Below are 27,076 nucleotides of genomic sequence, written 5' to 3' on the forward strand. Positions count from 1 at the left end.
ATTGAGAAGATGCTCCAGCCTAAAAACTCTGGTCAGCAGATGTGGGCGTCCCAAAACCAGACCCAAGCAGCGTGGACAGCCCCCAAGAGATGGCTGCAACAGGCCTTCTGGCTTTGGCAATCCTCCCTGGTGAGGAGGGTCTGGTCAAGCCCTCCCTTGCTGTGGGGAGCAGCTACTTGGTAAAGGGGTCACATGTCCAAGGACAAAAGGAGTGACATTCTCCAAACCACAGGGCTGGGCTCTGTCCTCACAGGGGAGGTGGTCACGTCCCTGAAGAGCCGAAGACACTTTATGAATCTCAAGAGGAGGGAAGGAAGACCCTACTGCACTTGAGGGCTCCATCCTTCCTGGACACTGCTGGGTGATCAAGGGTGAACCCCCCAATTGCTCTGTTCAAGTTTTCCATGAGAAAGTCAATCCTGGGCCTTGCTGACTCCACTGGGCCTTTCAAGGGCCCCTGGATCTCCCTGGGGTTAGAAGACCCTCCTTCCCCATAAGGACTGCCTCGCACACCTACTGTGGCTGGTTGCTGTGTTTTATTTGGAGACTCCAGTTTGCTACATAAATCCATTGCACAGTCCAACACACGCACACACACTTGGCATAAAAGAGAGGACAATACAAAAATACAACTCTTGATAGTAAGTGGAACCGCCCTCAGCTCATCCCAGTCCATCCCAGTGGGCACGCCATGTTTAAGGTCAAAATAGGGGGGAACTGGGAATGAGGAGCCATAGAGGGCTCAAGCAGTACCAGATCCTGGGCTGGGGTTGGATGGGCTTTTCTTGGCTGTGTGGCCATTTCAGCCACCTTCAGACTCCCTCCTCTGAGTCACTTCCTCCTCTAGCCTCTTCAGGTTATGGCAGGCCCTCTATAAGCAGCTGGGGCAGGTGCTGCTGAGTCAAAGCCAAGTATAGCCTTGGGACCCCACTTCTCTAGGACAATCCAGCCTGGGCTCTCTGCCACTGGGCACCCCTGTTGAGAGGGTTAGGGGATGCAGGGTAAATCGACCTCTTGGAGAGCGGGGAAGAGAGGGGAAGAGAGATTAGAAATGTTCTCCCTGGCCCTCTTTTTAGCAGATTTCTGAAATGTTCTACTGATGCCAGCTTCTCTCTCCCTGTCCTTGTCCCACCTATCTCTTGGCTGTGAGGACATGAGTCTCAGGGAAGTCGGAGCCGGCCCTACCCGTCGACCAGCACATCCGGAGAGCTAGCATTTCCGTTAAGATGGGCAGGTCCCCGGAGCAGCGATAAGCAATTCTGGTCCTTGGTATGTTCACCAGGGCAGGGGCTCGACCTGATCAGCACAGAGGGGCAGGAGAGCTGAGCCTGTACCCCGCCTTCCAGGACAGGACAAAAGGTGGCGGTTGGTAGCCTGGGCTACACACAGCCCGCGGACCCACTGTCACTCTCCAGGTGTGTGAGGTGGACATCTGGCGGAGGAGCCGTGCTGGAGAACGAAGGAGACAAGGTGAGCCTGGGGCCACCTCCTCTCTGCCACAGTGGCTGTTTTAACCATAGTGGAGCTTTGGGCTGAGAGGTGCCAGAGAATGCATCTCTGTTTTGTTTGTTTTGTTGTCCCTGGGACCTCGGGAAGAATGCCATGCTCCTCTGTGAGACCGCTAGACGCTCCATAGTGGGTGCAGCAGGGGACGGAGGAAGAGGCCCAGGTGGGGGGACACTGCCGAGAGTCACATGCCCTCGCCTCGGCGTCTTGGCCCACAGCTGCCGTGGAGACCCTGGCACGTTAACCATGAGCGCACACACTCCCAGGCCTGTGAGTCTGGTGCTCCAGGGCACATGGAAACAGAACAGTAATAGGGAGGAATCTGTGTGCAGGGACCCCGATTAAACACCCTGGCTTTAGGTCTGTCCTGACACTTGTGCCTCAGTACTGACTTTCTAAAGGACCCCAGATATTGCCCCAGGGAGCCCCGAGATTTGTTTTCCATCAGCCCTGACGCTTGGGGATTCTGCTCAACTCTCCCTGTGAAATTGCGACATGGCCGGAACTGGGGTCTCTCCTCTGCTTGTCATTCCCCTCACTGTCCCCTCATGCACATTCCTAGTGCCCCAAATGCCCCTCCAACTTCCTTCTCCCCATCCAACCAGTGTGTCACCTCCTTAGGCAACACAGGTGCGTTTGCATAGGTGCCATCTGTGACGACGACACCGGAGGCCCTTGAGTGGCCCTGGCACACTCAAGCACCCAGCCCATCTCCCAATCTTCCTCTCCCGATGTCCCCACACTGCGTACCCCACCCCCACCCCAGCTTCTCTCTGAGGACCTCCGGGAGGTGGCGGTTCTCTGTCTTCTGCCCGCCAGCGGCCCGGCCTGCCACAGAAGACAGCGAGGGCTGACGGGGCTTGGCAGCCCCATCAGGCTCTGCAAGCCACAGCAGGCTCCCTGGGGCCAGAGAGGTCTTGCTGCAGCCCAGGTCCCGGGTTCAGTGGCCCTGGACCGTTGTTCCCTCCAGCAGAAAGAGGCACCTGCACTTGGCAAAGCGGGCGGCAGCCAGCCAGCAAGCTCAGGCCTCACTTCACCCCACACGTGGGTGACCCCGGCTAGGCCAGCCTGGCCGTGGGGGACCCTGCCCCTCCAGGAGAGTCAGGGGTCTGGAAGGTTGAGTGGAGCTTCGTTAACAACTCGGGCTCGTTGCTTTTTCCCCCAGAGGCCCCGGGGGCGCCCAGTGGATAGGCCTCCCTGGGCCCGCGGGTCCTGGAGCAGGTGAAGAAGGCCAGGCAGGCCCCACGGAGGCGGGCCAGGTCCCGGTGGGTGGTCTCGCTGACGAAGCAGTACAGCACGGGGTCCGCCACACAGTTGAAGCTGGTGAGGAGCAGGGAGAAGTGGTAGGTGTTGAAGACGCCCTTGGCGAACTCGCAGTTGGACTCCCAGAGGCTGCGCACGAGCAGCAGCGCGTGATAGGGCAGGAAGCAGGCCAGGAAGATGACGGCGGTGCTGAGCACCAGCCGCCGGATCTGGTCCTTGCGGCTCTTCTGGGTGCCGTGGCTGCGGTGCACGGCCCGCAGGATGCCGCGGTAGGAGGCCAGCAGCAGGCAGAGCGGGAAGAGGAAGCCCACCAGGAAGCGGTAGTAGTTGATGCTCCGCTGCCACGGCTGCAGCGGGTAGTGCTCGAAGCAGACGCGGTGCCGGTTCTCGTCCTCCACCACCTCCGCCTGCAGGAGGAAGTAGACGCTGGCCAGCAGCTCCTTGGCCCAGATGACCACGCTGACGCCGACGGCCGCCTTCAGGGTGCGGAACTGGTGGAAGCGGAAGGGATGGGCCACGGCCAGGTAGCGGTCGATGGAGATGCAGCAGAGGAAGCCCACGCTGATGTAGATGTTCTCATAGAGGAGGATGCCGCACACCTGGCAGGACAGGTCCCCGTAGGCCCAGTCGTCATGCTGCAGCACGTACTGCAGCCAGAAGGGCAGCGAGCAGATGTAGAGGAGGTCGGCCACCGTCAGGTTGCACAGGTACACGCCCAGCTCGTTGCGGGCCTTGATCTGCAGGTAGCCGAAGTAGAGAGACAGGCAGTTGGCGGGGAAGCCCACCACCAACACCGTGACGTAGACCACCGGGGCCAACGTCTGGTGGATGGTGTGGTCAATGGCACAACTCAGCGAGGAGTTGTCTGCAGTGATGTTGCCCATCTTTGGGCCCCAAGAGGCCTCGCCCCTCATGGGCTCAGGATGTGGGCCTGTCTCTCTGCGGCCATCTTGTTTATAGGATGTGGTTCGAGCCGTTTCAGGGGCTGGGCCTCCTTGGTGGGGTGAGCCCCTGAAAGTCAAAGGCAGGAAAGGCTTAAAAAAATAGGAGCTAACATTTGTATAGCGCTTACTGTGTGTCAGACACTGTTCCAAGCCTACTTTATACATGAATGTATCAAAATGAAAAGCCTGAGCTGCTCTATTGATTTGACACTTCTGGTTCAGATGAAAACTCTCACTAAATCAGGATTTTTCAACCCTTCCCCCCCGCCTGCCCCATAATCATCCTTCATCCTCCTAAGGAGCATTTTTAGACATTTTTTTCCTACCCACCCACTCCATGAAATTTTAATACCCCAGGTATACTGCATATCTGTTTATGTACAATGACTCTTTAGAAGGTGACAAATCCTTATAACATCTCAGCTTTTTTCACTCCACCCAGGAACCAACTTTCAACTCCTCCTTGAGAATGCACGGTCTGTATGGTTGCAAATTCTGAATGAGTGGGGTCTGAATTAGGCTGTTTTGTGCTATCAGCAGATCACCCCTGCCCTTTGCTCTCTCTTCACCATAGTCAGGCTAGAACTGTCCCACCAGAAGATAAATCACTCAGAGTTCATGACCTATATACATCTCAGCACCTGCTGACCAGCCCCCTCTGCCCCGCCAATCTCCGACCGACTGGCTCTGTAGAGGCTTCTGCATAGCTCTGTGGCCACCTGAGCCTGGCTCCGTCTGGATGTGGCTACAGCATGCTGAGAAGGGGCTCAGAGACATCAGCCCCACAGCTGCAGTTCTGGGGTTTGTGGAGGATAAACTTGAGGGGTTCCCATGAAATCAAATGCTCAATCTTATATAAATATGTGCATTTTTTCCTGGGGAAAGGGCCTGTAGCTTTCATAAGAGTCTCTAAGACGGGTGAGAGATGGGTCTGGTCCAAAGCTACCCCCTTCTCACTCCGATTCCCGTGGCTCTCTCCACGGCCCATGCCAGCTCTCCCAGTCAGGGCCCGGCCCATTATCCGCCCAGCACCTAAAATGCAGACCACATCCTCCTCTTCCTTGCTTAAAACCCACGGAGACCGTTTCTTATCACACCTGGGGCAGAACCCAAATTCTTCATGGGACCTACAAGGCCCAACGTGATCTGACCCCAGCTGCCCACATCTTGCCCATCAGCACCACACTCCAGCCACGCCGGCCTTGGTCACCGGCCTCCCTCCTGCCTCAGGCCTCTGCATTAGCCACTGCGTCTCCCGAAGTGCCGCCCACTGCCCTCCCCCACCTGTGCCTCCACCTCAGGATGGACACCTTTTCTGCCAGATCTCAGCTTAAACGTCACCTCCTCGTGAGAACGTCCCTGACCACCCCGCTTAAGTAGCCCCCTCCCCAGTCACCATCACCCCATCTTATTCGATTGCTCCACAGAGCTCTCCTCACTATCTGAGATTTTTCATGTTTATTTACTTCTCTGCCCGTTGATGATCTGTCTCTTCCACAAAGATGTAAATTCCAGGAGGGCAGAGGCCTGGTGCCTGGCACGTCACAGGCTTTCATGGATGCTTCTGGAAGGGATAAGTGAATGCTACCTCTCCATTTTACAAGCGAGGAAACTGAGGTTTCAAAGGGAAAGCGACTTGCCCAAAGCCTGTCTGAGGAAGGAAGCGCGAGTGTTAGTGTCCAGGTCTCCCTGCTCCGCGCCCACCCCCCTGACCCGTCCAGTCCCCACCTGAGACTCACCCCCAACCTCTCAGTCCCCGGAAATCTAGGAATCCCAGTCAGGCTCACCATATATACAAGTACATTTGAGCAAGATAAAATAACCTTTTTGTCTCATCCTTTCCAGACACAGGCCTGGAATTTCAGTGATGGCTGTGGAGGGGGTGCTTCTTGTTTTTGTTTTCAATTGTGGTTAAATGTATATAACATAAAATTTACCACGTTCACCATTTTTAAGGGTAGAGTTCTCCGGCATTAAGTACATGCACATTGTTGTGCGACCGTCACCACCATCCATCTCCAGAACTCCCTTTATCATCCCAAACTGAAACTGTCCCCAGTAAACGCCAACTTCCCACTGCCTCCTCCTCCAGCCCCTGGCGACCGCCATCTTGTTTTCCGTCTCTATGAATGTGACTGCTCTAGGTACCCCACGTAAGTGGAATTATACAGTATTTTTCTTTTTTGCGACAGGTATATTTCCCTTAGCATAATGTCCTCGAGGGTCATCCATGTTGTAGCATGTGTCAGAATTTCCTTCTGTTTTGAGGCCGAATAGCGTTCCTTCATATGTATATACTGCATTTTGTTTTTTCATTCATTTGTTAAATAAGCATTTGGGTTGTTTCGACCTTTTGTCTATTGCAAATAAAGCTGCTACAAACATGGGTGTACAAACGCCTATTTGAGTCACTGCTTTCAGTTTTTTGTTTTTTGTTTTTTTGGGGAAGGGGCGGGTATATACCCAGAAATGGAATTGCTGGATCATATGGTAATTCTATTTTTAATGTTTTGAGGAACTGTCATTTTTTTTCCACAGTGGCTGCGCTAATTTACATTCTCGCCAAGAGTGCACAGGGGGGTTTCTTGTTTTTTGCTTTTGCTTTGTTTTGGTTTGTTTTTGCTTATATGTTTTGACAGTGAGAGGAAGAGAAGAAGGGGCAGCTGAGACTCATGATCCCTAAACTCTGCCCACAGCCCCGTGAGTCAGAATTGGGCCCCACTCATCTCCCTCTTGCTGGCTCTCCTATCCACGAATCCCCAGCCCGCACCTGTGGGGCCAAACAGTTCACGTGGCTTACACACGAGGAAGTCAGCAGCAGCACAGGTCCCCGAACTGTCCCCAGGGGCACCCGCCCAGGATCGACTGGGTCTCTGAATTTACCTCAGGTTCTTCACGGGACAGATAAAATCCACCCGCGGGAAGATAAAATTCATTCATACACATAGGGCCCCGGGTGCCAACAAGACAGGGCAAAGGAAGCCACAGCGAAACACGTCCTGTCAGGTCTTAAGAATTCGGTGAGAGTCACCGGGCTGGAAGCCTGTTGTTTCCTAGTGATGAGTATATACATATATGCGGTGGGCTGGGCCAAAGGCTTGTTGCTTCCTCTTTCCTAGGCCAACAATAAGTGAATTCTGGCAACCAAAGTCACAAATAGTCAAGCCTGCAGGGCAAAGAAGGGACATTTGCTATGTTTAAAGTACCTCCTAGGTTCACTTTGGAGCAAAAGGCAGATTTTGGTATTCTAAGGCAGCGGTCCCTAACCTTTTTGGCACCAGGGACCTGTGCTCCTATGAGAATCTAATGCCTGATGGTCTGAGGTGGACCCGAGGCGGTGATGCCGGCGCTGGGGAGCGGCTGCAAATACAGATGAAGCTTTGCTCACCCACCGCTCACCTCCTGCTGTGTGGCCCAGTTTCTACAGGTCACTGACCACTACCGGTCCGTGGCCCGGGAGTTTGGAACTCCTGTTATAGAGCAGTAGTTCTTGAGCTTAAGTACATCTGAGTCACCTGGGGGATTTGTTACAACAGATTACTGAGCCTCATCTCTGGAGTTTCTGACTCAATGGGTATGAGGTGGGGCTGGAGAATTTGCCACGAGCTCCCAGGTGCTGCTGGTGCTGCTGGCCCATTAACCAGCTGCAACAGACTCAAAGGTCTAGAGGGTCTGGGGTTTCGCTCCTGATCAAGTGTCCTGCATGAATTCCGGGGCCAGGGAGCACAGGTGGCTAGAAGGCAAACTTAGGACCCGGCAGAAGCTCGTGAGGGATCAACAGCCTGATTCAGGGTTTCAGGAAATAGTGACTGAATCTGTCAGAGTATTTACACTTTGCATTTGCAAAACCTTTTACAGTTTACAGAGCATTTCCCATCTGCCCTCTTGTCTGATCTTCACCACCGCCTTGTTATCATCCCCATTTTAGGGCCAGGGAAACTGAGGCCCAAAGAGAGGGAGTGGCTTGTCCCCCAGTCCGGCACCTCCGGGTCGCATTCGCCGTGTATTTGTGGAGCATCTACAGTGTTCGCAGCACAAGACTATGCATGGGGACTTAGAGATCAGGAAGACATGGCTCCCATCCTCAGGGAGCCTCCAGTCTCGTCAGACAGGAACGCCCCATGCACAAATGACGACGCCAGGCAGTCAGCGCGCGGTGCTTTGGGCATCCCTCCCGCCCACACCGAGCGTCGGTTTGTTCTCTTCACGCCACGCTCTCCATGGGATGGTATCGTCCTCGTGGTTTCAACCCCATCTACAGTGTCACGACTCCAGATCTCATCGCCCTCCCCCAAGCGGAAGGCTGACATACTCGGCGTCCTGCCTCCGCCCAGGACCTGCCCGGCGGGGCACCATCCTGCTCCCGACATTTTCCCCGCGTCTGCTGCCCGCCCAGGCCCTCCTGTTGAATGACTGGCCTTCAGCTTCTGCCCCCACTTTCGTATAACACCCACTTTCTACCATTTTCACCTCCTAAGTATTTCCCGCGTCCATCTCCTCCTCTTCAGCTCCCTCGCCAGGGCCCCAGATTGGCTTTGGGCAGCACTTTCTCCCCAGAACCGGCGCCACAGCCTCCTGTCAGATTCCCTGTCTCCATCTCGCCACCCTCAAGGCCATCCTCCAAAACACGAGTCTCACCAATCGCTCCTGCTTCAAAACTTCCAGTGGCTTTCCAATCATCCATCTGACTGCCTATCCATCAATCTGTCCATCCATTTGTCCACTTGTCCTTCCATCTGTCCGTCTGTCAATCCATCCATCCATGTATCCACCTATCCATTCATCTACCCACGCTCCCATTCACTTATTCATTTATCCAACAAACACTTATTGAGAATCTATTATATGGAAGGTACTGCCCTGGACGCTGGCCCCTACTGTAACTCAAGTTGCTTGTGGTCTCATGGGAGTGGGGAGAGGCTAAGTGAACCAGCTCCTAAGGAGAGCACAGGATTTTAAGGGAGTTCTAAGAGGTGACCTAACCCAGGCAGAAAAGCCTTCCTGAGCGGCAGGTTATGCTAAGACCAGGGAAAAGGGGAAGGGCTGCCTGGGCAGAGGGGAGTTTCTGCCTGTGGAAACAATGCTTGCGACAGACCAAATCTGAGAGAGAGAGAATGGGCACCTTTGGGGAACTGAAACTAGTCTGGCTTGACTGGATCTAGGTCTGAGGAGGGCATGGCCCGAGAGAAGACAACAAGAATCTGTAGTAACAGCTAATTAGGACAGTGGAGAATAGTCAGGGACAAATCTGAGATGTTCCTCAGTGCTTAGTCCTTAGAAGCTCTCAGAAATTATTTGTTGGATGGATGGGTGGAGAGGTAAGTGGGTGGGTGGATGGGTAGGTAAGTGGATGGGAAGTTGGATGGATGAGGGGGAAGATGGATACATGTGAGCACATGGGTAGATAGATGAATGGGTGGGTGGATGGGTGGATGTGTAAATGGCTGAATGGGTGGGTATGTGAATGGCTAGACAGGTGATGGGTAGATGGATAGATGGATGGGTTAATGAACAGATGAATAAATGGGCTGGTAGATAGGTAGACGGGTGGGGGGTTTTGAGGTTGGGTGCTGGGAGAGTGGAGATATCGTTAATAGAAACAGACAGGTGACAAGGAGGAATCACTGTGGCCCCCTCTCCAGCAGCCTGGCACCTGCTCAAGCTGCCTGAGCTGCTCAGAGAGTGTCCTGCTTTTTCACACAGGCCTTGTCCCTGAGGACAGGCACCTCCAGGTGGAAACTACACCTTGCCAGGAGTGTCCTTCCTCTACAAGGTCTCCGGAGGAATCATGCTCCTCAAAAATCAAAGGACGCAGTAAATGCGAAAGTGTCCTGTAAGTGGAAGGACACAGATGGATGGAAGAAGCAAGCCCTACCTGCCGAGAGCTCTCCACGAGCCAGGCACACCTCTCACCACCGGTCACATCCGCCCATTTTACAGACGGAAACACTGAGGCTAGGAGAGATGAACCAACCTGCTCAAGACGCTACAGTTACAATGCGGTAGGCCACGCTGTGAACTCAGACGGGCCCACGCTTTCCTTTATGTCATGCTCTCTTTCTGTTTTTCACGATGGTCACTGAGCAGCACCTTCTACCTCCAGGCTTCGCCAGGCTCCAGTCCTTACGGATGCTACCACGAAGGCCACCAGGCTCTGCCAGGTCAATTCTTTCCTCAACACTCACTGAAGAAAATCTGTGTGCCCAATTGTGGTTCCCCAAGGTGGGGGGCGGTGGGGCAAAGAATCAACACAAGGAGCCTCTGCATCTACCTCAGACACTTTATCATCCAGCTAAGAAACAGAGCCTATGCACAGACAACCCAACACCTAAAAGCAAATCTTTAGACAAATGCTCAAGAGCGTAGAGATGTCTCTGAGGATGTTAATGACTAAGAAAAATTAAGCCCCAAAAGGAAGGAAGGGAGGGCCTCTTTGATGCAAGGTAAGACCTCTTGCATGTTACAAGCCAGGAGGAGCTGCCTCGTGCTGGAGCACAGCAGGCGCATAAATAGTGATTTAATCCGTCATCTGTCTCTTCTGTGAGGTGCACACGGACCCACAGACAATGACTCACTGTGCCAGGGTGGCCGTGCTCGCGGGAGCCCTCAGCCCAAAGAGTGGGGAGTTTCCTGCAGGTCCAGCTTCGCTTCCTTGAGCGGGTCAAACCTCCACAGGCTTTAAGTCTGTTTCATTTCCTAAAAGTGTTTGTTTCAGAGGCTGTTGATATTTCCCTCTGGGGCAGGAGCACAAACCAGGCAGCATTTTTCCTCAGTCCCCGGCTTTCCCCCAGATAACCTCATTCCTGCAACAGCGAGGAGACAATCTCATTTCTAAAGCCTTCGTAACTGTCTCCAAGTTCGATCCCATCTGAGCTCACGGAGGTGCTGTGAGTCCGGTGGGGTTGGCACCACTAAGCCATTTCACAGAACCTGAAGCCCAGAGAGGCTAATCCAGGTGCTCAAGTTCACACAGTAAGTCGGGTGGATCTGAATCCAAAACCCAGCTCTCTGCCTTGAAGCTCTTTTGTCCATAGACCGCAGCAAGAAATACACTTGACAGTGTAAGCCAGCATACACAGACATTCTGCACACACATGCATGCACACAGCAACAAACTTCCCCACAGCAGTGCTCACCCTACCACTTGCAACGCCCTCTGATCACGTTTATTCTGTCTTTATAAATACAGCTCATGAGCTACCGAACTGATTTCCCGACCCTCCCATGGGTCATGATCCTGCTTGGAAACAGCTGGACTGAAACCCACCTGCTCAGCCTCCGGCCCCCTGGAAGGCGATGGTCTCTGCAGCCAGGTGAGGAGCAGGCAGAGAGCAGCAGCGGAGGGGAGTCCTCCCAGAGGGGATCCCGGGTCCTCTGTGACTCTGCTCACCTCCAACCTCAAACAGCCCGGCTCCCTCCGGAGGCTCCTCGGCCTGGCAGGACGTGGCTCCCCCTCTAGCGATTTCCTGCAGACAGCGCCTCCCAGTTTGATCTAGAAAACCGCAGCTGGAGGCAGGCTGCCCATTGCTGAGCTGAGGCAGAATCATGTGAGCTCCGTCCGTCCGTCAGTCCGATCTGGTGTCAGGCTGGCGGTTGCCCAGGAACACTCGCCAGCCACAGGATGAGGGCGGCATGCTGCTCCCTCCAGCATAGGTCTGCTTTCCACATACCCCAGAGACAGGGAGCAACCTTTCGGGGAATGCTAAAGCCTGCATTAGGGACAGGGGACCTTGTGGACTTGGGGGATGCAGGAGGAGCGAGGTGCACTAATTCTACCCATCAAACCCCTTTGATCACCTACCAGATACCAGGAGAGGAAACAGACAGTTGAACCTCTGCTTCAGGCGTCCTCACTTGAGCCCCTCAGATAGGCTGTTGCTCAGGTAACTAGATTATATCACAGACCCCAGCGAGAACCACAGGACCTCAGGCAAGGAAGGACGGGGGAAGATAACTTTCCACTCCCGCCCCCAGACTGTCACCCTGCAGCCACGAGCAATCAACATCTGGCTCAGTGGGTTGCACGTACTTTAAAAAATACCTGGGGAGCTTATGAAAAGTAATACCAATGCCCAGTCCCCACCCCAGACGAATTAAACCCCACTTCCTGGAGGTGAGGTGCCGGCACCAATGCTTTTAAAAGCTCTCTGAACAATTTCAGGGGGCAGCCAAGTGGAGAAGCCTGTGCTGGAGGCAGCTGGATCCTGCTCCGCAGAGCTGGCGAGTGCCCGAGAAGGGCTCTGGGCCACGAACAAGGCAGTGTGGATGTTTCAGACAGCGTAGCCCCCTGGGTGAGGAGCAAGCACAGGACTCGAGCCTCATGGGGTCTCCTGGCTCAGGAGCATCTACTGAATCCCCTCCTCAAGGCAGGGTTGACAGGACCCCTGGAGGCTCCCTAGCCCAGCCTCCTTGTCATACAGGTGGGGAAACTCAGGCCCCGTGGCAAAGGCTCTTGGCCAGGGTCTTACAGCCAAACCATACAGCCGTGATTCGAGAGAAACATCCGCAGACTTCAGGAGCCCTGCTATTTTGGCGTAAGCCCCTCCCTTCGGGGTAGTCTCCTGGGAATGCTGCTGGAGCCAGGCAGCCCACCGCGCACGGGGTCACTGAGGACTTATGGGCTCCCTGCCCTTTTAGGTGGTCTGTGGGACCTGTCTTCTCCAGAGAGTGAATCGCTATAGTCCTGTTGGGGAACTGCATGGATAGGGGTCCCAAGAAAAATCCCCCTCTGCAGGGCCTGAGCCCTCCAAGCAAATGCTGCTACACACAGGCCTTTTTCAATGGTCTCCTAAGTTACTTGCTGCAAAAGGCTGCGCCCTGTTATAGTGCAGTGGTGTGCATGTAGACACGGATGCTATTTCTGAGCTACGGCATGTGGCTGGCTTTCCCCGATGTTCTGTGAGAGGGTGGGTGGATTAGGAGTGCAGGGTCGACTTCGTGGGGAGTGCCTGGCCTCCCCCAGGACACACCAGCCAAAGAGAATACCCCTGGCTCGCTCTCTCCTGGGCAGCCCAGCCTCACAGGACACACACACACAGGCCATCTGTACCATCGCTGTCTATACCTGCAAGAACCATAGATGGCACTGTGTCACCCCCCGCCAAGGGACCTACGAGCTGCCCCCAGGCTGCCCGGCCCCCTCTGCTGATCGTATGTATCCACCTTATCTCACCTGGGACGGGGAGCCCTCCTCTCTCCAGGTCCAGGGACTCCCTCCTCTCCCTCCCCACTGGGCCTTTGGGACTATAACCGGGATGAAGCTGACTTTAGCTTTACTCAAATCAGCTGAGCCCATGTCCTCTGTGAAATGCCCACTCATTAAGGGAAAAAAAGAGCCTGGGCTGTGTTCTATTTTGGTGCTAGGATTTTACCTTTAATCTAAAACAGGACAAGAAACCATAATGGCACCAAGCATCAAGCATGGCCTGAGAGGTCCTTGAGACCCCATAACCTCAACTCCTACTCCAAGCCTCTCCAACTAAACCTACCACTAAGTGAAAGTAGCTTGTAATAAAAACGTAGCCTTAAGAGAAGTTCCCTGTCCCACCTCTCCCTATTCAAACTTTACTCCTTAAGTCCAAAGTTGCAGAATCTTGGAGCTGCCGCCAAGCAGAAGAGGGCATTTCGTGAGGGGTGAGAACACTCGAGTCCTGTGGATACGGTGACCTCACAGGAGCTGCCGGGGCCCATCTCTCTGGCTCCTTCCATCCTGGAAAGACACGAGTACCTAAGTCGGGCCAGGCCTACCACCTGATTTCATTTTCTCCGTCTTTCTCTCAGCCCCAGTGACAGCAGACATGAAGCACGGCATGGCAGCCCAGATGGCGAGACTGAGCCACGGTGTCCCCGTCCGCTCCCAGCATAAACATCTGCTCCAGGCACCTGGGCTCCGAAGGGCTGGTGGACTTTTCTGAGTTGCTCTGGAGGCTATTTTGAGGGCAACGGGGCTCTGGGCCCCAAGGCCTTCAGAAACCAACCAGCCCCCCCAGAGGTCTCGGCAGCCTGGGCGTCATCATAGGGAGGGCTCGGGAGTTCCCCCAGAGCTGGTGGCACCATGCACGTCCTCCAGCACATGGCAGCAATCCTGTGGTCCCGGGATGGAGGTTAAGAGCAGAGGCTCTGGGCCAGCCTGTGGAAGTCAAGTCCCTGCACTGCCACCGTCTGGCTACGTGACCTTGAGAAATCGCATTCCTGGAAAACCAGGGAACTTCTGTGAGAATCAAGGAGATGAGGTCCGGCAAGTGCCTGGCATTTAGTAGGCTCCCGATAAGCATTAGTGAGGATACGGTGATGACGAGGATGGCGGTGGTGGTGACAGTACCTCGCTCTCAGTCTAGAAAGTCCCACCCTGCCCTCTGAGTGGGTGGAGGAGGGGCAGGCCGACTTGCTGAGCTGCTCGTTATGGCGCGTTGCCTACTCCCATGGCTACTCTACTGAGTTGGGGCTGGTCTGGGTAACAGCCTTGGAGGCTCCTCAAGGGTGCTGACAAGTACAGGAAGAGAGGGACAGGAGGGCTGGAGATTGAGTCCCTCTCGCGTCACTCCATCCTGCCCTCTGCTCCCATTGTCACGCCTCCTCTGTCATGAGCCATCTGCCGTTTGCCTGCGGGGACCTTCACGGACACATCTTGAAGTCCCGTCGCTTCCCCCCAGGCCTTATGCTTCAGCTCGGCTGACATCAGAGGAGCTAACACAAGGTGCTGCGTTGTCACAAGTTCCAAAGTGTCCAGGTGTGAATTAAGCATGGCTTCAAGGACCGAGAGGAGGACCCGCACCAGCAGAGATTCTCCCAAAGCACCTGGCACCGCCGCCCGGGTGCAGTTAGAGAACAGATGGGAGCAACCTAGGATCGAGAAGCGCAGGCATTGCCATTTTGGGTGCATGTGCTTCGTACCAGGTACCGTGCTGGGACCTTCCAAATGTTTCCTGTTTTCACCTTTGCATCAATCCTGTGAGGCAGGGTTATCCGTTTTCTAAGCGAGGCAGCTGAGGCTCTGAGAGCGCCAGCAAACCGCCTGGGTTCACAGAGCTGGGGAACAGCAGAGCGGCTCTGACTCCGAGGACAGAGCCCTGGACGACTGTATGAGTTTCCTGCTGCTGCTGGAACAAATCACCACAAACCTAGCGGCTTAAAACGACACAAATTTCTTATCTGACAGTCTGGTGATCAAAAGTCTGACGTGGGTCTCGCTGGGCTAAAATTTAAGAGTTGGCAAAGCTGCATTCCTTCTGGAGGGTTTAGAGGGAAATAGACTTCTTTGCCTTTCCAGCTTCAAGAGGCTTCTGGCACATTCTTTGGCTTGTGGCCCCTTCCATTCTTAAAGATGGCAGTGGCAGATTGAGTCCCTCTCCCATAGTCACATCTCCTTCTCTGACTATAGCCTTCCTGTCCCCCTCTTCCACTTCTAAGGACCCTTGTGATCACACTGGGCCCACCTGGTAAGTGGCAGTGCTGGGACTCAAGTCAAGGTCTGCATTAACTGAGTGTGAATAGTCGCCAGTGCAATGCATGGGAATTTGTATAATTAATTGCTGAGGCCCACCTCCTCCTCTACACAGGAAACTCCATCAGGACCAAGAAGCTGGGTCTGTGTGTTCTCTGCCAGGGAGAATGGTGGTTTGGCCCCAAATAAATGTACAACCAAACTATGTTGAATGTCTGAATGAATAAATGAATCTAAACTCCGTTTATTTCTGCAGCCCACGTGGAAGGCCAGCGTGGCCGAAATTGAAGTTAGGAGCTAACGGACTGGAGGAGACGGTCAAGATGTGGGATGAGGCAACGGGAAGAGGGATGGTTTTGACTCTGAGGGTGCGGTGGGTGGCAGTGAGTGAAAATTAATTACAACGGAAGCCTACTGCTCAAAGAGAGACTTAGGTCTCTGGAGAGTCTGTGGACTGAGAAGGTCTGAGCTGCCTGGGGCGTCCTTCCTGCTCTGATGTCCAAAGCACAAACCACAGGCCAGCAGGTTGCCATGGTGACTCCAGACCCGCTGTCCCCACCAGTCTCCTGCCTCCCCACCCCAAGTGCTCCAACTCATCAATTAATAACCTAATAATGTATGACAACAGTAACTCCAAACACTCAGGGAGCAATCCTCTTGAAAAACAGACTTTTCCAGGAAACTGAGAGCTGCAGAGATGCTCATGACCAAGACACCTGCTAAATCTAGCTCTCTGAATCCACATTACTCGCTCCCTCTTGTTTTAAAGGCATGGGGTTGGCAGAGCTGGGGCCTGAAGCCTCAGAGGTTCCAGGAAAACAGACACGAGAGCAGCCCCCATGTAGGATGCCTGCTCCCTCAGCCTCTGCTCCCTCAGCCCTTTGAGGCCCCGAAACTGCTCCCGACCCCAGTGGGTTCTGTGATAGGGTCCTAGGCATGGATATTTGTATCTCTGCTGGTCCTCTAGAGCAAAGCTACATCCTTTGCAAAGATGAATTAATTTGTTACCATGGCACTCAGGGAAAAAGCAAAAGGGAAGATGTTCAAGTTTTGGTAGATTCAAGATGGTTAGAAATCGTTTGATACTCTTCTCATTGAAAGTGGGGTCTAAGTCCCCTCCCTTTGAATCCAGGTGGGTTCTGTGACTATCTGACCGATAGGATAAAGTGGAAGATGCTGTGCCAGCTTCTGAGGACAGGTCTGGCGAGACTGGCAGCTCCCACCTCCTGCCCGCATTGAGAGGAACCCAGACCCTGGCTGACGGCCCCAGCTGGATCATCTGGCTTGCCACATGAGCCTGTGATTTTGGAAGATCCTCCAGCCCCAGCTGATGCTGCAAGGAGCAGAGATAAGCCACCTCCACCAAGCCCTACGCAAATCACAGATTCATGAGCAAAATAGATGACTACTGTTACTTTAAGCCGCTATCTACTGAAGTGGTTTGTAATGCAGCAATAGATAACTCAAATACAGTATCGTTTTTCTCCAAAATCACTTATCATGAGCTGGATTCATTCATGTGGTTATTTGATTTTAATTTTTATAACAACTTTGTGCGGTGGGTATAATAATCTCCATTTTTCCCATGAGATACTAAGACTGGGAGACGTAAGGTATTTTGTTTGAGACCAGCCAGCTAGGGAGAATGAAACCTGTTTTCCACTCTTTGTTTCCTGTTCCACGAGTTTTTTCTCCCTGCAGAGTGAGCTATACCCAGAAGGCTGCAACATAACTGTACCAGTAACAAGAAAACTCAGAGCTAACACTTAAGGGCCCGGCAAGGCTTTCGAGGCAAGATCTTCACCTGTGTGATCTCAAAACCACCCTAGGAAGTAGGCTCTGCTTATCACACCCATTTCACAGAAGGTGTGAAGCAAAACATAACTGTATCATCTCAGATTTGTATAGTTTCAAACCATTCTCACATCTCTTTTGTCCACCTTGAGGCCGTGGCTAGTGTTTATCTCCATTTTACAGAGGCCCAGCAAATGACTGGGCAAATGATGACCCAAAGCGACACAGCCTCTGGCTCCACACCAGTGCTCTGGCCTCTGCGCACCGCTCAATCCTAAAGGGCCTTCCGGTGCCCTTCTGCCGGCGCATCACTGTTCCCCGGCTTGAGGATTACCTGGGCCCACACGATTGCCAGGCGAGGGGGCTCTGACCACCAGCGACCCCCACCCCACCCGGAACTCCTGCAGCCAATCACAGGCCCACTTTGTCCGCTGCTGGCAGTTGAGGGGTGTGGGAGGGGTGGGGGGACTTGTTCGGGTCGCAGTCACCCTGCTCTGTGCCTGACAAGCTGCCCTTCGCCAGATTTGCAGGAAGGAAATTTTTGGGTCACCTGTGCTGCCAGATCTCTAGGAAATGAAGAGTTAGCTGTCCTACTGTTTTGGAAATAATTACCAGGTGGCCACGGAGCTAGCCGAGGGGGTGGCTGCTAAACCAGGCGACAACTGCAGAGGAGACACCCCGCCCGGAAGAGCGACGGGGACGCGCCGGCACTCGGGGGCAGACACCGGGCGGGCCTCGCCGCTGCCCCGTCTGCCGCCCCGCACCCCCGCTGCCCGCTCGCGCCGCGCCCGCACCTGGCCGCGCCGCCCCGCGCGCACACGACGCGTGCCCGTGCCCGCGCCCGCGCCCGCGCCCGCACCGCCGCCGCGCGCTCGCGGGGCCGCGCCGGGGGAGGCGCGGAGCTGGCCGCGCGTGCCGGGACCGGGCTGCCGTCCGCTCCGGGTTTCCGGGGCCCGATACGCCGGGGGTCCCAAGACCGTGGTGACAGAAAGAGGACCGGCTTCGGGGAGACCCACCTGCGCAGCGAGGGGCCAGCCGCAGTCACTCCGTCCGTCGTCCGCGCTCCCTCCTAGGGCCAGCGCGCAGCGAGCCGGGTGGGCACTGCGTCCGTGGCTACCCGGCGGTGGCCTGGGGGCGCAGGCGGGTTCACTTCCCAACCAAGCCCTACTCCTCCACGGCCCACGGGGCCACGTTGTGCGCGGATTGCCCCCACGTCTCCCCTCCTAGGCGGGCACACCCAACCCTGCCTTTCCTGGCCCTGCCTTTCAGGCAGACCGCATGCCATGGGCTAGGCGCCTGCCAGGAAAAACCGCGGTGGCGCAGACCTGTCCTGGAGGTACAGCACTCCCCGCCCCCAGCCACTATCCTGCGCCCGGGAGCTGCCTTCGTGGGCTCAGACTGCGCCTGGCTGCAAAAGGACAAGGTTCCCTCTCCAGCCACATCCAGAACCCCTAGGTAAGAGGCTGGGAGAAGAGTCCATGAAGCGATCTTTCTATTCGATTCACCTCTGTGTCCCCAGCGTCAGCACATCAGTAGCCACTCAGTAAAAGGCAGTGTCTCTCAACGCCTCTGCAGAGCTCAGCAGGCGGCAGTTTGCTGCCTGCTGGATCCCTGCTGCTTCCTGGGCCCTGAGAGCACCTGCAGCAGGCTGCCCAGTGGCCAGGAACTGCACAGAGGACCTCCTACTGATTTTATTGAACCTTCAAGGAGGCTTGAGGGCCCTCTGCCCCACAAGCTCCCAGAAAACAATAATAGTCATAGCTCCCAGTTTTTGACTACTTTGTGCCAGGCGCTGTTCTAAGCATTTAAAAGCATGAACTCATTTGCTCCTCACCACTCTATGAGGTAGACACTGTTACTTCCCTCACTGGCCACATGGAGGAATGAGGCACAGAGAAGTCAAATAACTTGCCCAAAGTCTCATACGTAATAAGCAGAGGCACTGAGATTCAACCCCTGGCAGATGAGTCCACAGCCGTCATCACTACCTGCATCCCATCCTAAGCTACCCTTAGCTGTACCCTCAGCATCTTCTGCTCTTTCCCATCTGCATACCTTTGCTCCGGTGTCCTGCTCCACTCAAAAGACCTCCTGTCCCCCATCTCCTGAGCTCCTGCCCCAGTTTTAAGACCTAAACGTCACCTTACCTATCCAGCCTTCTTGCTTGCCCCAGGCAGTTTGTGCTGAGCCCCCTGGATGTTCCCTTAGCTCCCTTCCCACCATTCTTTGCACCGCCCACTGGGGTCACTGGCCCACAGCCGTCTCTCTCTACAGCCCTCATTCCCTGCCCTGTGCCTGGCCCGGAGCAAGGCTCCCCGTTCCCGTCTGTGAAGTGAGTGTCTGGGACTGGTCGCTGCAGGAGTCTGCAGAAGCTTTTGCGGTTGGTTGTCAGGAGATTGTTGGTTAGGGATGGAGGGCAGCTGGTGCAGGCAGGGGAGGTAAAGAGAGGGATCCATGTCTCCTCTTCTGCTAACTCCTCTAGGTGGCTCAACGCTCCATACTGGGCCCCTTGGTGAGTCACTGGAAGGAAGTGGACAGTGGGCAGGAAGGCAGAGGATACCCCGGCAGGGGACGCAGAGGGAGCAGGGGAAGCAGGGGGAGGTGGGGAATTTTGCTTTTCCTGCTGGGCAACCTCCCAGCAGTCTCTTCTCTGAGGCTGGATCAGCCTCTTCTACTAGTCCTCACTTTGAAATTTCTCCTCCTTGTGAAATCTTCACAAATGAGGTTTTCCAAATAAACTATTCATGCCATAAAAATGCACACATGCTTTTTAAAAATTGCCAAACTGGAAGTAGTTGTTGAGAGTTTGGCTTCAAAAGCCAGCGTGCCTGAGTTTCAATACCACCTCTGCTACCTACTACTAGGGGGACCTTGGACAAGTCCCTTAACCTCTCCATGCCAGGTCCCTTATATGTGAAATGGGGACATGGCTTCAAAGGGGGCCTGAGATGATTACATGAGTTAAATCAAGTAAAGCCCTTTCTTAGCACAACACCCAGCACACAGCTGGGTTCAACAGGCGTTAGCTGTTATTATTGTCCACCCCAAATGCCCTCTCATGTACGGCTCTTATGTTTTGACTACTTACTGTGTCCTCCGTGCTTACGAGTGATCTCTTTCATCCCAACAAGGAGTAAGTAGTATCCTCTCCCTTTCACAGATCAGGGAACTGAGATTCAGGGAATAATCTAAGGCCACTCAGTTCTGAGTGGCTTAGCCAGGACCAAACAGAGTCCTGACCATAAAACTGCTCCTTGCAGTGATTATGTTCTGCCTCATCCTGTCCCCCCAGGAAGGAAGTGGGGTGTTTTAGAGCCCATCACTACTTGCTAGATCCAGAATTCTGACTCTCTGGTGTACGACGCAGGCTGTGTAGAAAGTTTATTACAAAGCGAATCCTGCCCGGGCTGCCACATTACATAATCCAGGGGAGGGGGGGACACTGTACACAGTACTTGGTGGCCCTGTCTCCCTGCCTCTTTTTGTAGCCCACAGTCTCTGTTTACAGATATCCAAACACATCTAGCTTCACAGTCTAAATACTCTTCAATTAAAACAAGCTGTGTTTTGATTCGCTTTTTAGAGACAAAACAGCATGGCACCTGTACCAGTTATCTAAAGATCCGGAATCGGCCTGCGGCATACAGGCTTGGCACCTCTGGCCATGCTCTCCCTGAGAAAATGCTAGAGTTGGAGAAGCAAAGAAATTCCCTGCACTGCCCGCAAAGTCACCTTTGGGCTAGATTTTGCTGCTTCTTGGTGTCAGGATGCCCTGTTCTTGGCAGGGGCAGCAGAATTTGTTGTTTTGTAAATAAAAACCTGGCATTGGCCTTATAAACAACAAACAGCTCACTAAGTCAGGATGAAGCGTATATTGTTTTCCAGAACCTTCCTGGACCTAGAGAATGGTAAATTATGGCCCATGCTCATGGCATGCCAGTTCGAGACGCTCCACTAATAACTGTCTTTCTTGCCCACAAAAATCATCTTCCACATTGGGCTGGGCTCCAGAGACGTGGTCAGAATTTCTCCATACCCGGCGCAAGTGACGTTGATGTCATTCTTCCTTCCCAGTCTCTTGTGGGTTTATGGCTTTGGCATTTGCATTTTCCCAGTGTCAAGCCAAGGTAGGCAGGTGGCAGGGCCTCAGGAATGGCAGCGAATGGAATGGATGAGAGGTTGCTGCTCTCGGCCACAGTGTGCCGAGGACTTTATTGGCCCATCCAGACCCACTCCTCACCCTTCTCCATCCTGCTCTATTGATTACATCACTGGGTGCCCTTGTCCTCTGGCTTCTGACGGGTTGGCCAACGGGAAGCACTAACGGGTGTCAGAGGATGGAGGAGAGTGGCATCTACCTGCTAGGGTGGCTTCAGGTTGGCTGCCTCTCTTTACTGAAGTTGTCAGCTCCTGTCACAGTCTCTCTCCTGCACTGCCCTCCCCCGTCTTCCTCCAGGCCTGGAGATAGTAACAGCTCCTCAGAGATGCTAGTCCCAGGGTGCCACACCGTCCTGCGCTGGTTCCCTTAACCCTGTGAAATACACCTTTGAACACTGTGTTTACCTCTCCTCAGTCCTCCTGCTTGACTGTGCCTCTGCTTCCTGCCGAGACCCTTGCCTGCTACAGAAGTAGACGTATCAGATGCGTACAAACTCACAGTAATGGAATAACGTGTGTGTGTTTTAGAAGGCGCACAGATGCTCTACTTTAAAAAAATTACTGATCTTCCAGTTTAGTCTTCCAATCAGCACAGCTGGCCAGCCTCCGAGGAAAAATCTCTTTATCTCCCGAACAACAGAATGAGTCCCTATTTCCTTGCTGGGCTCCCGACGCCAGCTCAGCTCTGTCCCTGAACAGCCCCGGGGTCCTCCTGCAGACAGACCGCCCTGTGCTTCCTGTCCGGGAACTACTCACCATTGTGTAGCCGAGCATCTCCCAGGCCAATTTCAGGCAGCAAGAAGCTGGTTTTTCTGAGAAGGACCTTTCTGGCATCGACCCCCCTCCAGCAGACTGAGGCCTGAGCTGCTCAATCAGACGACTGGCTCGACTGACCCTGCAGTGCTGTCTCTGCTGCCACTCAGAATGTGACCAGTGAGGACATTCGGAGGCAGGAAGCTCTGAGGCTGGTAGAGTCAGCTCAAGTCCAGGTGAGGTGTGAGTACACGCATCTGGAGAGCTGGAGAACCCGTGCTGCATCCCTGGCTGGACTTCACAGTCCTGAGGAGGCCTTCAGGCCGGGCTTGCTCAGGCCGAGGCAGTTGGGAGAGTGGGTAGCATCTCAATGTCTGGCTTCAAAGCCCAATCTGTCGCTTTCTGGTTGTGAGAGCTCTGGCAAGTTATGCAGCTTCCCTGAGCCCCAGTTTCTTCTTCTTTAAAATGGGGTTATTGATGAGGATCGGTGTAAGAGCGAAATATAAAGGTGCTCTCAAGAAATTGGGTTGACATAGGAGCCCAGCCTGACAGGTGCAAAAGGAGCGGGTTATGCTGGAAAAGCACAAAAGGGGGCTTGGCTGATTGAAGTAGGGTGCGGGGGGTGGGGGGCAGGCTGTTCAACCAGCTTTGGTTCTCCTGCTTATGGAGAATGGATCAAATCCTGGCTCTTCGCCCCGGCTGTGTGACCTGAGTTTCCTTTTCTGTGAAATGGTGGTAATAATAGTACCTCACAGGATTGTCATGAGTATTCGGTCAGTGAATAAGCATAAAACTCTTAGAATGACTAACGAGCGAGTGCTCAACAAACGTCGGGACACCCTCTTTATCCGGTGACTTGTGTGTCCCCTCTGGCTCAGGCATGAAGGCTTTTGTGATGGTGAGCTGGGGAAATGTGGATTACTTTGCTCGATGTGCTATATAAGATTTGCCTCCTAAGGGACTCATATTGCTTTGTGGTGTGGCTGCTGGGGGCAGGGGGACAGAGGGGGATTTGTGTGGTACTTGGCATCCAGGAGCTCTTCCAGATGGAGCTGCCTGGAGCCCCAAAGGAGAACCACTGGAAACTCCCTATGGCTTAGGGATAAGCTTGGGTGCCCCTGATGGGGCACAGGTGGTAGGATGGTGAGAAAGGGCTGAAATGGGAGAGGGCTGGCAATGAATTGTAACCTAGACAGGGGCTTCACCTAGAAATTGTGGTGGAAAATCTCTGTGTTGGGCTTCAGATCTTGCCTTGTCTGCTCCCAGGCAGTTGACTGGTATCTTGGGGGCCGATAATGGTGCCAGAGAGGCAGGAAAGGTTGGCATCTAGACTGTCTGGGTTCAAACCCCGGTTCTGCCACTTGCCAAATTATTTCACCTCTCGGTGCCTCACCTGTAAAGTAAGGATAATAACACTGCACCCACTTCATAGAGTGTTGTGTAATGTGCTCAAAACAGTTCCTGGCCCAAAGTAAGTGCTCGGTAAATGTCAGCTATTATCAATACACCACGGGCCGCGGTGCCCTCTGACTACCAGGGACAACTACTATGGTAGCCAGAATATTGTCCTCCCTGCCCCCCCACCCCCGCCAGAGATGTCCATGTCCTAAACCCAGAACCTGTAAATATATTGCCTTGCCTGGCAAAGGAGACTTTACAGATGTGATTAAGCTAAGGATCTTGAGATGGGGGTGACTGTCCTGGGTTATCCAGGTGGGCCAGTGCCATCATGAGGCTGAAAGCGGGAGTCAGAAAAGGGACAGTATCAGAGTGATGCAGGCTGGGAAAGACTTAACCAACCATTTCTGGCTTTGAAGATGGGAGCTGGCCACGAGCCGAGAAATGCAGGCAGCCTCTAGAAGCCGGAAAAGGCAATGAAATGAATTCTCTCCTAGTCTCCATAAAAGAACTCAGCCATGCCAACACCTTCAGACCCACCTCTGACCTCTGGAATTGTAAGATAATCCATTTGTGTTGTTTAAAACCACTAAGTTTGTGGTAATTTGTTACAACAGCAATAGGGAACTCATATAGCTGCCGAGACCCAACACAGTTGTATCCTTCAAGGAGGAACCACGTGGAGTTACTCTATGGGACTTATTGAACACCTGTGGTGTCACCCATACCTCTTGCCCCATGGAGGTGCAGGAACATGCTGGACCATGGAGCTGAATGTCCCCTGGGCATAGGCACTGCTGGGGATGCAATATTCAGGGGCAGGAGAGCTCAGGGCTCACTCCGTTGGTTGAAAAAGGCCTCCTGGAGAAGCTCGACCCTCAGCAGGGCTTTGAAGGATGGAGGGGTTTGGACAGGGAGGAGGAAGAGGAAGGAAAGGCATCACTGGAAGGGGCCCAGTGGGACCAAAGTCAAGGTCATTCATTATTCATTCATCTGTCCATCCAATGCCTGTGCTCCAGTCCCCATGGGGGCACTGGATAGGGCAGTGAGTTAGACCTGGTGGTGGTTCTTATGGCACTTCCACTTGGGAGTGGAAGCCAATACGCATTACAACAAAACATGGCAAATGTTACAGCAGAAGTAGAGCTTGTTAAGGGGCACGTCAGGAGGGGCTTCCTGGAGTAAGTGACCCTTCAGTTGATACTCATAGGATGAACTGAAGGTTTGTTCTATTTCACTCTAGGCTCTGTGTGCTGCTCTGCAATCAGCAGGTGCTGACTGATAGGAGTTTAGCCGTATATTTTGTTATTCCCTGTGCAATTCTTTCTTAATCTATTTTATTACACTAAGGAGAAAGTCGCAGTTGGGTACTAATGTGTCTTGAATACCCCTTTAATTATTGCCAGTCTTCCCTTGTAACCTAGAGAGCCAGCCTCAGGCTGTTCTGCAAGCAGCAGGTGCTAGTTAAAGTTTAATAACACTGCTTGGTTTTTCTTGTTTTTATTTATTTAATTACCTTCCTTTTGTGACAGGGGATACTGATTTTCCATTTCTGGGAGTGAAACACAATTTGCTTTTAAAAATAAGTGAACTTAATGTGTGATAGAACCACAAATGAGTGGAGATTCTTCTTCTTCTTGCCCTGGAGTTGATCACTGGGTCCAGTGGGGACAAAGAGGCACTAAGCGCCCCTCAGTGATGGGCTGGCCACTTTAGGATTTTCACATCCTAATCCTCACCCCCAACATACACACTCAATACTGGGGAGGGCGGAGTGGGAACTGGGCCAGAGAGTGACCACTGAGAGGCTGTGAGATTCTCCAAGAGAATTCTCATAGAGCTGGGGGTGGGGCTGCTGCAAGGGGACGAGCCCGGGGTCCCTTGCTGGGTAGACGTCTGATTAGACAGGGAACACGCTAATCCGCTCAGTGTGCCTTCTTGGGCAGGAAGAAACGTAGCCTGGAGACAGGCAGGAAACAGCCAGTGGACAGTGAGTGGCTGCACACCCTCCATTTGTCAAGTGCATATAGCGAGAGGAGCCGAGCACCCAGGAGGGCTGTCTGGTGGGCTCAGGAGCTGACAGGACATGGAGGAGATGGTGCTGGAGCCCAGGCTGCCGTGTTGGGGATCTGGACAGCAGCGACGGCCCAGGGGATCTCTGGGGAACTCTTTGCATTGTGCCCCCGAGGAGCCCAATAGGGGCATCAGGCCCAGTGCAAGCTGGGCTGGCAAGAAGCATGATCAACCGCATAAGGACCTCAGGGTGGCAGGCTGCAAAAAGGGACACGGACTCCTGTCTCTTTCCCTCGTCTGTGCTGTGCAGATGAATTTGAGCTAAAGGCAATGGAGACCCTGCGGGCTCAAGAGAAACTTCTGCCTCCCGTTTTACTACCTGGGACAATTTGAATTAAGGGCCTTGAATTAGAGTTATCACCAAAATTAACTTTTTTTTTTTTTTTTTGGCTTATCCATAGGTCAGAGCAAACAATTAATTACTGAACATCTGCTCTTCCTATTGTCCTGAAATGACCGTCCCTCTCTGAAGTCCCAAGAGTCCTTTATCCTTAGCTCAGAATGTCACATATACCTCATTTTCTCGTTCTGTCTTTGAACCTCTATGCATGTGGGGTCTCTGGCTCTCTCACATATGTGGGGTTCCCGTGCATACATATCTAATTAAATCTGGTTATTTGGTTATTTTTTCTTGTTAATCCTTCTCCTGTAGATTTAATTATTAGCCCAGCCCAAAGAACCTAGGAGGGTAGAGGAAAGTTTCTTCCTCCTCCACATATATATATAATAAAATGGAACTCGAATGGCTGAGTGTTTGAAAACGATTTAGAAGGGAATGCTAGGATTAACACAGCAATCACAATATTCTGATGACGGCTGTGATTGGCAGATGATGGGTGGGCAGGGGGCCCTACCGTGGGAGCCGGGAGTCCAGAAGCACCCGATCAGGGGGAGAGCAGTCAGGGCAGCTGTCCTGGAAGAGGAGACTTCTAAACTGAAACCTGCGAGGGGACGGGGAGGTAGCCTGGGAATGCTCCCAGTGACCTGTACACCTGCACTGTGGTGCAGTGGACGCAGACGGAGCCCTTTGCATATCGAAGGTGGGGTCTGAAGCCCAGCAGAGGGCCCATGCGCTGAGTGAAGGAAAGGGATGGAGGATGGAGAGATCAACCGAAACGGTTGAAGACGACAACGCGGAAGCACCAGGCACCAGCAGACGCCCAGTAGACATCAGTTTGTCCTTGGACTCCTCCCCCAGTGCTCTTCCCTGGGCCTTAGCTGCATTTACGAAGAGCAGGGCTTGTTGCCAGGGGCCCAGGACAGTGTTGGACTTTGGAGATGTGCCCCCACTCCAAGGACCCTGGGCAGAGCAGCACTCCCTGGCCTGCTGCGGCCTTCCACGCCCCCCACGTGGTGGTACGTCCCTGGACCCCCAAAGCACTATCGATTTGGACCCAGGAATGACAGGGACCTACTTCCCAGCAGGTCTTCTCCTCTACTCCTCCAAAAGGCCTTTATCTCAGACATTGGATTTGAATTTTCCGCTCCAGGGGATGTTCCGGAGCGGCCCTGCTGAAGGTCAGCGGTCCCCTCCCGCCGCCGGCTGGCAGCTGTTGTCACCCCTGCCCTGCCCGCCTCATCGCCCCAGCCCGGCCCGAGCCGCCCCTGTGCACTCACCGTTCTCAGGTCCCGGGTGCGGGAAGCCGGCTCGCCGCTCCGTCCAGCCGGGGTGAGCCCGGCCCTGGCCGGCGGGAGGGGAGCACTGCCGCGCGGCGGCGACAGCAGCGGCGGGGCCGGGACTGGG

At 53.8% G+C, this 27,076-nt stretch overlaps 1 protein-coding gene and 1 long non-coding RNA gene across 6 annotated transcripts; one reads left to right on the forward strand and one right to left on the reverse strand.

Moving 5' to 3' along the window:
• Nucleotides 1-517: 517 nt before the first annotated feature.
• GPR68 (G protein-coupled receptor 68) lies at nt 518-27,039 on the reverse strand. Of its 5 annotated transcripts, none has more exons than XM_039884023.1 (2): nt 26,950-27,039; nt 518-3,780 (listed from the first exon to the last, which is right to left on the reverse strand). In XM_039884023.1, exon 2 carries the CDS (start codon nt 3,681-3,683, stop codon nt 2,565-2,567), a length of 1,119 nt encoding a protein of 372 aa, XP_039739957.1. In that variant the 5' UTR covers nt 3,684-3,780; nt 26,950-27,039; the 3' UTR covers nt 518-2,564. The 5 variants fall into 5 exon arrangements, with proteins under 5 accessions (XP_039739957.1, XP_039739959.1, XP_039739958.1 ...); XM_039884025.1 differs by lacking the exon at nt 26,950-27,039 and adding an exon at nt 17,967-18,258; XM_039884024.1 differs by lacking the exon at nt 26,950-27,039 and adding an exon at nt 11,515-11,689.
• Nucleotides 17,952-21,184, forward strand: LOC120619610 (uncharacterized). The gene is made up of 3 exons (XR_005657576.1): nt 17,952-18,044; nt 18,220-18,405; nt 20,534-21,184. It is a non-coding gene; the product is annotated as an uncharacterized LOC120619610 (long non-coding RNA).
• Nucleotides 27,040-27,076: the final 37 nt, after the last annotated feature.

Source organism: Pteropus medius, unplaced genomic scaffold (assembly GCF_902729225.1).
Source record: "Pteropus medius unplaced genomic scaffold, Ma_sr-lr_union100, whole genome shotgun sequence".
Lineage (NCBI taxonomy): Eukaryota > Metazoa > Chordata > Mammalia > Chiroptera > Pteropodidae > Pteropus > Pteropus medius.

Excerpts from the sequence above, each read along its gene's own strand:
- GPR68 (XM_039884023.1), bottom strand. The coding sequence starts at position 3,683 with ATGAGGGGCGAGGCCTCTTGGGGCCCAAAGATGGGCAACATCACTGCA.